Source organism: Acinonyx jubatus, chromosome E4, assembly GCF_027475565.1.
Source record: "Acinonyx jubatus isolate Ajub_Pintada_27869175 chromosome E4, VMU_Ajub_asm_v1.0, whole genome shotgun sequence".
In the NCBI taxonomy this organism is placed as follows: Eukaryota; Metazoa; Chordata; class Mammalia; order Carnivora; family Felidae; genus Acinonyx; species Acinonyx jubatus.
Genome location: NC_069395.1, coordinates 32281901 through 32295576, shown reverse-complemented (window position 1 = coordinate 32295576; position 13676 = coordinate 32281901). Strand labels below are relative to the sequence as shown.

The 13676-nt window shown below is 38.0% G+C and overlaps 1 protein-coding gene across 1 annotated transcript in view; it reads left to right on the top strand.

The window, feature by feature from the left end:
* Positions 1-13676, top strand: part of CRB1 (crumbs cell polarity complex component 1) — a 143668-nt gene that overhangs the window by 106781 nt on the left and 23211 nt on the right. The window contains exon 10 of the mRNA XM_027074600.2: positions 2507-2633. Coding sequence (XP_026930401.2) covers positions 2507-2633 — 127 coding nt within the window. The remainder of the gene's footprint in view (positions 1-2506; positions 2634-13676) is intronic.

Genomic DNA, 13676 nt, shown 5'->3' with positions numbered 1-13676 from the left:
ATGCCTATTTACAACAAACATTTTCTTTTCCTCCCACATTTGTTTAAAAGAATAATCTTTAAAAATGGGGTGGGGAGAGAACACCTGAGTGGCTCAGTCAGCTAAGTATCCAAGTCTTGATTTTGGCTCAGGTCATGATCCCAGGGCCATGGGATCGAGCCCCACATTGAACTCTGCACTGACAGCACGGAGCCTGCTTGGGATTCTCTCTCTCCTCTGTCTCTGCCCCTCCCCTGCTCATGCTCTCTTTCTCTCAAAATAAATAAATAAACATTAAATAATAATGGGGCACCTGGGTGACTCAGTCGGTTAAGCATCTGACTTCGGCTCAGGTCATGGTCTCACGATTTGTGGGTTTGAACCCCACATCAGGCTGTGTGCTGACAGCTCAGAGCCTGAAGCCTGCTTCAGATTCTGTTTCTCCTTCTCTCTCTCCCCTTCCCCCTCCCCTGCTCATGCTCTGTCTCTCTCTTTCAAAAATAAACACTAAAAAATTAAAAAAAAATCTTGCATTTAAATGCAAATTATTGGGGTGCCTGGGTGGCTCAGTTGGTTCAGCATCCAATTCTTGATTTCGGCTCTGGTCATGTCTCGTGGTCATGAGATCAAACTCTTGTGTTGGGCTATCCAAGACTCTCTCTCTCCCTCTCCCTCTGCCCCTCTCCTGCTCACACACACACATGTGCACACTGTCTCTGTATATAAATAAATAAATAAATAAATAAATGCAAAGTATTTGTTTAAAATGTGGTAAGAAAAGGAAGCTCCAAGTTTTCCTGCCTCTCCCGAGACTCTTTCATCTGGATAAACTTCTCTGTGGCAAATGGATTTCTAAAAGAGTGAACACGTGCTCAATAGCTTCTGTACTTTTCAAAGTCCTTAGGCATCGTTAGTTAATTCGTTGCATGTTAATGGATTTATTTATTTTGATTTTCCATGTATTAATTAACCTCTAATGAAAGCTCCGATAATGTTTATAAGGAATGTGCATGTGTGATACACCGTTTAGTTCCAAGGAGAAATAGATAAGAAATGGAGAAAGAGTAGCTGGAAGAGGTCTGGAAAATGCTAGACAATCTCTCAAGGCCTAGGGGAATGTGACTTCCATAACGCCAAAAGATATTGAAAAGCTGTCTTCCTGCAAATTGCCTCCTCTTCTGCCTGGCTAAACCCCCAACTTTATAGTGTCATCCTGGCTGGTTGTAAATGATGAATGGTGTGGACACTCTGGTCCACCCAGGATGGAGTGCTTGGCAGGCTCTCGCAAGTTGTCAGCTTTTGTTCAGATCTAATCGGAGAAGTCTCCTTCCAGGCCAGAAGCCGGAGCCAAAAAGGGAAAACAGAATGTCTCAGCTATGCTTGGTATCCAACGGGATAAGGAGCTGTTTTTCTGGGAAGAAATCTTTTTCTTTTTTCCTTTATACCTTGGGTTCGGCCTCCCCACTCACCCCTTCATTTCTCCTCATTTTAAGCCTAGTGATTAGCTGATGATTCATGCATGCAATGGTACCTTTTGGGAGGTGGGGAATGAAAAATTGTTGACATTACGCTTCGACATCGTAAGCTTCTCTTTAGGGATCCTTGAAGCTAACATTTGATATGAATTTCCCAAAGTAAAAGAGATGCCTTAGTTACTGCTCTATCCTGAGGCCTAACAGCGTGTTTGGAGAATGGCAAATGCTAAATACATATCTACTGAATGACTGCATGAGTGGCTGGCGAATTAATCGGTGAATATACGGAAGAACAAGTTGTTCCATAAATAACAAGAGTAGGTGAAAGATGACAGCATCCCAGGGAAGAGGAAAATTTCAATACACTTTTTAGAGTGGCTATATCACTTGTTTGGGAAAACTTGGCTTTTGAAAGTCATTCTGACTATTTAAAAATGACACTTAGCTATGAAACATATTTATTAGCAACTGAAATTTTCTAAATATCTACTTTTGCTTTTTGTTAAAAAAAAATGGGATTCCAAAGGAAAATAATCCAAAATCTCCCAGAATAAACCAATGTCCCCCCTATTTTTGAAGGACTTTCTTTCCCCCCACAGCCTGAAGGGCTGGATTCATTAGCATCCTGGCAGCCGGAGCCTGGGCCTGCTCTGTATCCTCCAGGTTGGCAAATTCAGCCTCACCCATGGTTCCTATGTGCCCCCAATAAACTGACCCACAAGTAGCAAAGACCCTAATGCTCTTCAGGAACAAACTGGTTTCTTCAGTTTTTTCTTGGTTTCTAAATATTTGCACCTGTTTTCTCATTCTAATTGTGTGTGTGTGTGTGTGTGTGTGTGTGTGTCTACAAATCGTTTCCCTTAAAAACAAAATTTGTTACGGGAATTTTAAGGAATATCCCCCCCATTATTAGGAATATGTAAGTTGCGTGGCGACTGGTAAATGAGACTGCACTGTTCCAAGTAGGTGAGGTGAGTTTTTTCCTTTCCCCATTTCACAGCCAGTTTGTTCAACAAAGACCAAGGCTTCTGCTGGTTCTGTTTATTTTCAAGGTGTGAAAAGGACATCGATGAGTGTGCCTCTGATCCCTGCTTCAATGGAGGTCTGTGCCAGGACCTGGTCAACAAGTTCCAGTGCCTCTGTGATGTCGCCTTTGCTGGTGAACGCTGTGAGGTAGATGTGAGCGGACTCTCCTTTTATGTCTCTCTCTTACTCTGGCAGAATCTCTTTCAGCTTCTTTCTTACCTCATTCTGCGCATGAATGATGAGGCAGTTATTGAGTGGGGTGAACCGGAAGATTATTAACATTCATCTGGACATTCCCAAACTTAAAAGCCGTTGAATTTCAAGAAATGCCTTGACTCATTTTAGATTCTGAAAAAGAAAATAAAAAACTAACTACCTTGAAAATCAAAATAAATTCAAGGGCTAATTAAGCGATCACGAGCATAATATGAGAATAGCAAGTATTTACCTATTTCAGCTATACATGTAAAAATTTTTCTTTTTTTAAAGTTTATTTTATTCATTTTGAGAGAGAGAGAGAGTGTTGGGAAGGGAGGGGCAGAGAGAAAGGGAGAGAGAGAATCCCAAGCAGGCTCTGCGCTGTCAGTGTAGAGCCTAACTCAGGGCTTGAACCCACAAATTGTGAGATCATGACCTGAGCCAAAACCAAGAGTTGGGCTCTTAACTGACTGGGCCACCCAGGCGCCCCAAAAATATTGTTCTTAATATAACCAGAAACATCTCATCACTGAGTGTACTCAGTAAGATACGTTATCATTCTGAGTGCTTCCATATGTGAATGACCACTACGCTAAGACCACATTTTCTCCCCCATTCCACTGCTGTGTGGACTTCTGTAATGTTAGTTGCCTCATTCACCCTGATCCTAAGTCATTTATATTCTTTCATTCCCATCTATTATTCATGACCTGATAGTTTTAAAATTACCGATTAAACTGTTTTTCATACCCGTCTATGTTTTAATATGTTGTTATTCAAATACTGCTTCGGATGCTGTGTCTCCCCCTCTCTCTCTCTGCCCCCTCCCCCACTCACTCCCTGCCTCTCTCCCTCTGAAAAATAAATAAACATGAAAAAAAAATTTTTTTAATGAAATGTTGCCAACCCTCTGGTAAGTTAAAATATATATATATATGTGTGTTTATATATATATATATATATATATATATATATATATATATAAAGAGAAAGAAGGAAATCACACGAAATCCCTAAAATATAGAAATAAAATTTTCTGGTATAATTGGTATCAAAACTCAAGTGATAGCTCACCAGTATGATTTCTGATTCCCCAAAACCTCTCCTCCAATAGAATGACGCATAAATTCTTTTTCCGACAATACTTTCTATTCAAATAGAGTAACTTTCTGCTAATTGCTTATAAATCTATGAGCTCGCTGACGTTTCTATCAAATGGACTGACTCGAATTGTTTTTCAAGGCATATTTAATTTTAAAAAGTACTATTGTATATCCATACACCAAAAATATATATTATAAAACTTGATTTCTTGGAGGCATGTTTTTCTAAAATTTACAAGTAAATGTGTCATCTTTGAGTATCTTTCTGAAAAAATAATAAAAGCATATGGTAGGTGTGGAAAGTACCTTCCATAATTAGAATATATTTGGCATTATGTTTTGTAAATATATACCTGAAATGATGGATCTACTAAGTCTACGAAGTTAGTAAATTAACTAATGACATATGCAAAAATTATTTATTTATTAGCTTTCATAGAGTAAATAAAATAGTAATATAGAAAATGCTTTATTTGATATTTTTAATTGCTTCCACTGGCATGTTAGCATTTCTGCTAAATATCTTTGTATCGATGTCCCCTTCCAAAGGAGACATTGTGTTCATTTAAAGGGAAAGTGGTTTGACCCTATGAATTAATTTAGAAAGCGACTACAGTAACAGTGACCGGACAAATATAATTGTGTAAATGTGTCTGTCTTTAGGAGCTGCCCTGGTTTGAAAACATGAGGGTGATTTAGCCATCGGGTGACAGCCAATACTCATTTATTCCCAATTGTTGTTTTTTTTTTTTAAAGTTGTTTTTCTGTGGAAATGACCAAGGAAAACCTAACTATACTACTCAAAACAAATCAAAACAAAAAGACAAAATGGTATACTCTAAAAGCAAATGAGATGTGTTCAATTTTATTTTTCAATAGAAATAGAACGTTTTATGCAGAAAATTCCTATTCTGTAGAACACTGGCAGTCATTTCAAACTAGAAGCAACTGATTTTGAAGTCTTTCCTTAATCCCTATGCCTTTCCCTCACATTCAGGCAGCATGCAGACTGCTGTCTCAGATGGATCTGTTCCAAAGTTAGACTTTGTGACAAGAGACTTGGGGAAAACCTTCATCAATATTTGCATTCCCAAATATTTGAGGTAAACATAAAGTAGATTATGGCCAAAACCCATACATACAGTTTTCACATTGACTCCTTTTAGACATTCCTGTAAGGATGTACTTACAGGCCATTACAATGTGATTTGTTACCTTCCAAGTATATTTGAGTCATTCACAAACTCTTTCTCTGTAAAATTCTAATCTCTGTTGTCACTGTAACCGTCAATTGCTTTTCTATTTTCCAAATGTCTTGTCATGAGATTTCTGACTTAAAACAAAAATACCTTCCTTTTTCTTGTTATTCTTTTGTGTTTTTAATTGCATTGTGTGTGATTATGGCTTTTACATATTTACACAGAAAAATAAAACTGGTTCCTGTATCTCTACTTCTCATCCTCTGACAACTGTCTTCATTTTCCTTGACTGTGTCTTGCATGGAAAGATGTCCACAAGCCAGGCATGCGCATATGTGTGTTTGTGCGCGCACACGCGCACACATGCACGCACACACACACACATCACATAATGAACACAGAATTGAGGTTTCCTCCCCCACATGTGTCCCTGCAAGTAAATACCTTCAGCCATCAAAATCAAGGTTCCATGTACTTTCCCTGTCTGGTTAGTATTCCTCTAGTTGACATTCTAGAATTGATCATATCCCTACTTATTTTTACTATTGGTTTACTTTGCCCCCATAGTAGACTTGGTTCAACCTGGGTCCCAGGAGGGGCTATCTCACCTAAATTATAGAAATTCACACAGACTCCTCTACAACAAGTTTCTGAAACAGAACCTGTATTTAGTTGAATAACAGATAATTTCTTTTTGCTTATTTTTAAGATTTGATATCGGAACTAAACAAGGCTCTGTCTCTGTTTTTGGCCGTGCCTCTTCCTTCTTTGTGTGTGTGTGCCTGAAGAATGGTTTTTATTACCCTCCTTTTTAGGGAGTAGGGAAGTAGGGAAAATAGGAAGGTTTGCAGAAATTAGCATTTTGGCAACATGAAGAAATAATTAAATTCGGGTAACACTGAAGACATTCAAAATCTCCCACCTTCCAAAATCTTCACCAAATTGTGTTTAAAGATCCTTTTGCCATTTCTGAGTTTTAAAATAGAAGTTATTCAGCTTAATTTTGCAGAACAAAAATGGAGTCTTTTTTGGAAATGGTGAGACATAAAACTTGAGTTTAGTGATGTAGGTGGGAAACCAGTGAAGAAAAGAAATCTGTGTTGTTCAACTACCGAAATTATTACTAATATGGTCTATTTCACTTCTCTATTTTTTTAATCGATGCAACAATAACTTAACGAATACCTCCCATGTGTGATGCTCTGGATTAGGTACTGAGAATACACATGTAAATTAGACACAGTGCTCGCTCACAACAAATTGAAGGTCTGGTTGAGCTTGTGGACAAACAGTGAAGGAGAGTTCCTGCATCAGCGTTGGGATGAAACTAAGCACCGGCTGTAAAGGAGCACTTAGGAGGGACTTTTTTTGCCCAGTCTTACAGGTGCATATGGAAGGTCAAAGAAAGCCTAAAACCTAAGCTGGATTCAAAGGTAAACACGTGTCAAGGTGTGGCCGGAGGGATGGAACAGTAGAGACTTGTTTCTGGCAGAAGGGGCTGCAGAGGGGGTAGGGTGGCTGGAGCTTGAAGTGCAGTGGGAACACAGTAAAACCGAGGCTATAGAAGAAGTGAGTCCTTGGAAGTCAAATCACTCACCGTGGCATTTCTCTAAAATTAATGGGGAGTCCTTAATGGGGTTCGATCAGAAAAGTAGCATGATCATACTTGCACTTTAGAAACATCAGCCGGGCTTCTGTGTAGATGAGTTAAAAGAAATGCAAGACTGGGCCCAAAAAGACACATTTAGGAGGCTGTTGCAGTAAACACAAAGGCAATGTAGAAGAGGGGTAGATTAACAAAATTTGAATCTATAAGACCTACCTCATGATTGTTCGGAGAAGGTATAGTTCTGAGGGGATACTCCAGTTAAATTCTGTGCATATTATTTAAAAATATTTGTTGACTTAAGGGACCCCTGGGTGGCTCAGTCAGTTAAGTGTCTGTCTTTGGCCCAGGTTATGATCTCATGGTTCGTGGATTCGAGCCCTGCATCGGGCTCTGTGCTGACAGCGCAGAGCCTGGAGCCTGCTTCGGATTCTGTGTCCTTCCCTCTCTGCCCCTCCCCCACTTACACTCTGTCTCTCTTTCTGTCTCAAAAATAAATACACTTTTTAAAAAAATAAAAAAGTAAAAATATTTGTTAATTTGATAAATGAATATGTATAAGGTTCAGTGGGATATCCAAGTACAGTTATTGATCAGTGTGAATATTCCAGTCTGGAGTTCAAGAGATATAGCTGAGTTGGGTGTATAAATTTGGGAGTCATATTATAGATCTGTTGACCTTTTGTATTCCATTCTCCATATCTATAATGCACTTGCATTTTTTTCTTAGTATTTTTTCCAGTTTTACTGAGATATAAATGACATAGAACATGTGTAAGTTTAGAATGTGCAAGTTGCCGATTTGACACGCTTACATGTTGCAAAATGACTACTACCATAGCCTTTGCTAACACTTCCATCTCATCACATAATTACCATTTTTTTTCTTTTGTGTGTTTGTGTGTGTGTGTGTGGTGAGAACATTTACCATCTATTAGTAACTTTTTAAAGTTTATTTATGTATTTTGAGAGAGAGAGCTTATGTGTGAGCAGGGAAGGGACAGAGAGAAAGGGAGAGAGAGAGAGAGAGAGAGAGAGAGAGAGAGAAAGTCCCAAACAGGCTCTGCGCTGTCAGCACAGAGCCCCATGAGGGACTGGATCCCACAAACCATGAGACTATGACCTGAGCCAAAATCAAGAGTCGGACACTTAACTGACGGAGCCACCCAGATGCCCCTCTTAGCAACTTTTAAGTATGCAGTACAGTAGTATTATGCACTATTAGATGCCATGCTGAATATTAGATTCCCAGAAGTCACTCATCGTATAACTGAAAGTTTGTACCCTTTGACCAGCATCTGCCCATTCCTCACCCTCAGCACCTAGCCACCATTCTACTCTCTGCTTCTATGTTTTGTTCGGTGTTTTTAGATTGTACATACTAGTGGGATCATACAGTAATTTTTATTTTTTGTCTGACTTATTTCACTTAGCCCAATACCCTCAAGATCCAAATGCAGGATTTAATTATTTCTTGTGTGGAATAGTGTTCTATTACACTTACATACCAGATCTTCTTTATTCATTCATCTGTTAGTAAACATATAGGTTGTTTTCATACCTTGGCTATTGCAAATAATTCTGCAATAAACATGGGAGTGCAGCTATGTCTTTGAGATAAGGGTTTCATTTCCTTTGGATATATATACCCAGAAATGGAATAGCTGAATCATACGGTAATTCTATTTTTAATTTTTTAAAGAATCTCCATACTAGTTTCCATAGTATCCGCACCAATGTACATTCCCACCAGCATGCATCAGGGTCACCCTTTCTCTACCTCCTCCCCAACACTTGTTATGTCTTGTCTTTTTGATGACAGCCATTGTGACAGGTGACATTGTCACTATAGTTTTGATTTATATTTCCATGATGATTAGTGATGTTGAACACCTTTTCATGTGCCTGTTAGCCATTGATGTGTCTTCTTTGGGAAAATGTCCATTCTGTTTCTCTGCCCATTTTTAACTCAGATCAGGGGTATTTTGCCATTGAGTTGTATGAGTTCTTAATACATTTTGGATATTAACCCCCAATCAGATATGATTTGCAAGTATTCTCTTCCATTCCATAGGTTGACTTTCATTTCATGGGTGGTTTCTTTTGCTGTGTGGAAGCTTTTTAGCTTCATGTAGTCCCACTTGAATACTTTTGCTTTTATTGCCTTTACTTTTGGTATCAAATCCAAAAAAATCATTGCCAAGACCAATATCAAGGAACTTATACCATAGGTTTTTGTCAAGGAATTTCACAGTGTCAGGTCTTACACTCAAGTCTTGATCCATTTTGAGTTGATTTTTCTATATGGTGTGTGAAAGGAATCCAGTTTTATACTTTGGTGTGTGGCTATCCAGTTTTCCTGACACCATTTATTGAAAAAATAATCCTTATTTTTGGCTTCTTTGTCAGAAATTAATTGGCCATAGAAGGGTGGATTTATTTCTGGGCCCTGGATTCTTTTTCACGTGTCTATGTCTCTGTTTTTATGCCAAGCCCATTGTGTTTGACATCAGGAAGTATGCCGCCTCCAGCTTTGTTCTCTCTTCTCAAGATTGCTTTGGCTGTTCAGGGTCTTTTGTGGTTCCATATAAACGTTAGGATTGTTTGTTCCATTTCTACGAAAAATGCCATTGAAATTTTGATAGGGATTTCATTGAATCTGTAGATTGCTTTAGGCTTGACATTTGAACAAAATAAATTCTTCCAATTCATGAGCACAGAATATCTTCCCATTATTTGTATCTTCTTCACTTTCTTTCATTCATATTTCATAGTGTTTAGTGTACAGGTCTTTTACCTCCTTGGTTAAATTTATCCCTAAGTGTTTTATTACTTTTGATATTATTGTAAATAAGATTATTTGTTAATTTCAGATAGTTTGTTGTTGGTATATAGAAGCACAGCTGCTTTTTGTATGTTGTAAACCCCTAGAAGTAAACATAAGGAAAGAGTTTTATGATATTGGTCTTGGCAATGATTTCATGAGTATGACACCAAAAGTACAGATAACAAAAGCAAGAATAGATAGCTAGAACTACCTCAAACTTCATATTTTCTGCACAGCAAAAGAAACAATCAATTGAGTGCCTTTATCTTTCAGTCTGCTAATGTGATGTATTACACCGGTTATTCATTTAGAGAGCTCAGTTCATGCTTGATCTCACCAGTCATGAAATCATGATCTAAGCCGAAATCAAGAGTTGGACACTTAAAATGACTGAGCCACCCAGGTGTCCATACATCCTACATTGATTAATTTTTATATGTTGAACTGTCCTTGCATCCCAAGGGTAAGTCCCACTGGATCGTGGTGTATAATCCTCTCAGTATGCTATTAATTTTCTTTTCTAGTATTTTTCTAAGATTTTTGCATCTATGTTCATCAAGGATATTGGCCTATGGTTCTCTTTTCTTGGGATGTCTTTGGCTTTTGTGTCAGGGTAATATTGACCTTATAAAATGAGTTTGGATATTTGTCTCCACTTCAATTTTTTTTGAAATGTTTGAGAAGAAGGATTGCAGTTAATTTTTCTTTAAACGTTTGTTAGAATACATATGTTTTCCCTCTTATGTGGATCCTGAGAAACCTAACAGAAGACCATGGGGGAGGGGAAGGGAAAAAAAAGTTAGAAAGGGAGGGAGCCAAACCATAAGAGACTCTTAAAAACTGAGAATAAACTGAGGGTTGATGCGGGGTGAGAGGGAGAGGAAAGTGGGTGATGGGCATTGAGGAGGGCGCCTGTTGGGATGAGCACTGGGTGTTGTATGGAAACCAATTTGACAATAAATTTCATATTAAAGAAAATGTTTGGTAGAATTTACCAGGGAGGCCATCTGGTCCTGGGCTTTCTTTGTTGGGAGGTTAAGTTACCACATTTCTACCACCCCAATAATTGTTGTGAAAGGTAGAAAAGGAATAGATGATACTGTTGAAATTGTTAATAATGAGACGCACTTGCACAGCTTTCAATTTTAGAGGCTCTCATATTTGTAAGTCCAGTTTTTCCCCTCATGATAACTCTGAGAGGCATTATTATCTTTATTTTAAAGATAAATGAATAGAGATTTAAAGTGGTCACCTGAATTTGTCTGGACCAAGTATCTGAGAAGCATCAGAACTGGGGTGTATCCACACCATTTGTTTCCAAGTCTAATGCTAAAGAAAGGCTTGAGGTCTCTGAGTGAGGAGCCAAGAAAGGGATGTTGTGGCAATTAGCAGGAATTTCCCTGTTATTGTGGTCCAAACTGGTCAAAAAAAATATGTTAGCCGTCGTCAAGAATGGTTTGGAAAACCAAGTAACAACTCCTTTCCAATACAACCCTAAATTTTTGGTGCCTATAGCTTGTTGCCACATCTCTCGAAGGAACTGTCACAAATAGAGACGATAACGAGAATAACTAGAATACCCAGAGAGAGAAGATTTGAGGAGCGAGCAGACATGTCTAATCGTTAAAGTTACTCTTTGTCTCGGCTAAGTGAAGGGTCTGAACATACGTGCAAACTGATGGAGGGCCTGATTGAAGGAACCTGTTCAAAAAGTCCCAGAATTCTGGGATGGGAAGCATTCATTGAGACCTTGTAAGTCTAGCAAGTAATAGGAAATTCCCCTTCACACTACAAAATTTATAGAACTCATTAAACTAAGAGAGGAAAGCAGAAAGTAAAAATAAACTCAGCAGGGATTTGGAGTCATTTGTGAATGACAGAGTCACAGATGGTTTCTGAGAGGGTGAGAGCCGTGCTTGATCATAAAGGCTGATGTCAAGGATGATGCCAACTGGCCCACATCCTCAGGCTTCTGTAAGAACAGAGCACTGGCCAGTGGCACAGGAGTCTTCCTCTCTCTGGCAGTTTCTTTGTGCTCTCAATTTGGCCTTCAGGAAAGAGGTACCCAGAATGCCATTCTCTACAAATTATTATTTTAAAAAGCACTGTCACTTATCGCTGAGTTTCCACTAATTAGCATTCAGGAAGGAGTAAATATAGCATTAACATAAAAAACGGTACTGGAATGTTATTTTGATGTATTTCAATCACTGAAATCAGGTCTGATTCAGTTCACTAATCTGTTTTCCTTTCATCTTTTCACACATTATTAAGACTTCTGCTTCACCAAGTATAATTAATGCTCTTCATTTCTTAATGTGAGGTCATCACCACCAGCTTCACAGAATTCATGTAACATAGACTTTCACCTTCAGCGCACATTTCTTCATGTGTCCAAAATAAAACAGAAACAGGTGATGGAGAGTGGGGCTCCGGGATGAGAGGTACAACTGGATTGGTTGGTGTTAAGCCACAGACAACTGTGAGAAACAACCAGGCTGAAGTTTGTCACTGAATTGACTAGCTAACCAAATCAAACAGCTTTTTTAGGTACCTGTCAAATTAATCTCATGATCTTTTAAATCTCCCTGATGGGATCACTGCATTGCTATAATACTGGACTTTGTGGAAATTGGTGTTTAAAATATTTAGTTATCCATTTGTCCACTATTTATCAAGAGTCCGCTCTAGGCAAGGCTCTGAGCGAGCATGGGGAGCAACCAAAAATGTACACAAAAGCTGTGTTCTTGCTCTCCAAGAGCTTAGGCAGGAGAACTGACTTCCGTGTGTAGCTCCGCCCATATAGTTTTATAATTTTGTTGATCATGAAGATACTTGACATGTTCCTTTAATGATGTATGTTGGTTATGACAAGGGTGACTGCATTATTTATTATTTGACTGGAGTATTATGAGAGTGAAAGCAAGAACTATTAATAATCATGCTGGGACAACAACCTAAACTGATATTGTTCTGTGCAAACTGAGTTATATCCTAGTTATTGCCCAGTGGGGAATGCATTATGTTTCACTGGATACATTTCCATTCTCTTCAAAATGTAGTTGAAATTTATGATAGGTAATTTCAGAAATTACGTGTACATGGTACAACCAATTAGTTGGCCAAGTGACTCAAAGCAAACAATGAAGTCAATTGCATCTTGTTAGCTATCATTTTCTTGAATATTCTCCATTGTTCTATACTCAAGAAGAACTCTGGCATTGGCTCGATATATCAAGAAAAGAATGGGGCGCCTGGGTGGCTTAGTCAGTTGAGCGTCCTTGGCTCAGATCATGATCTCATGGTTTGTAAGTTTGAGCCCTGCGTCAGGCTCTGTGCTGACAGCTCAGAACCTGCCTCGGATTCTGTGTCTCCCTCTCTCTGCCCCTCCCAGCTCACGCTCTGTCTCAAAAATAAATAAACATTAAAAAAAGTTAAAAAAAAAAAAAAGAAAAGAGTAGTGATCAAACTGAAAATTTCTGGTATGCAATTGAATACCATGCTGTTGTCTAGTTGAACGTGGCACAAATTTAATTTTTCCTATTTCTTCATTTTCATTAATGGGGCGTGTATATTCTTATATAATATGGCTTTTCTTCTTGAATGACTTATATTGTCATTAGGAAATGAGACTTCGGCTCGTTGAATCCATTGCTGATCTTTTTTGTAAGACTAAATGGAATGACTTGTAGAAAACTAGGTACACTCTGGGGAATTTAATATATGAAGAAATTTAAATATCAAGATAACGGACTTAAAATTAGTAATTTTTTAATATATTATTTCTACTTAAAACTTTCATGACTCATAATATATATTTATGGATATATGCAGATTATTTTCTTAACTTTCATGAAGACAAGAAGAATTCTTTATTTCTAAAGGGCATAAAGTTATCTTTTACTCACAGTGATAATTTCTGAATCACAGAGTGTTTCATGTAAACTGTAGAAATCTATCAGAAACTAATCATATACAGAAAAGAAGCAATATATTAAATACAACCCATCCAAAAACAAATAGGCTATTTACAGTAAAGTATATTTGATCATTTGGAAAGCACATTCATGATTGTCTCATTGTCTCCCTGAGTGTAATTTAGTTCCACATGTGGCTCTGAATATGTATTCCTTACACCCATTTCCTGTAATATTTCTTTGATAATCCTATGCAGATAGCAAGATTATGTTGTAAAAGAAAACTGAGGTACCAGTATATTTGTTATTCAAAGTTGCAAAATACATCTTAATGCCTGATAAATGA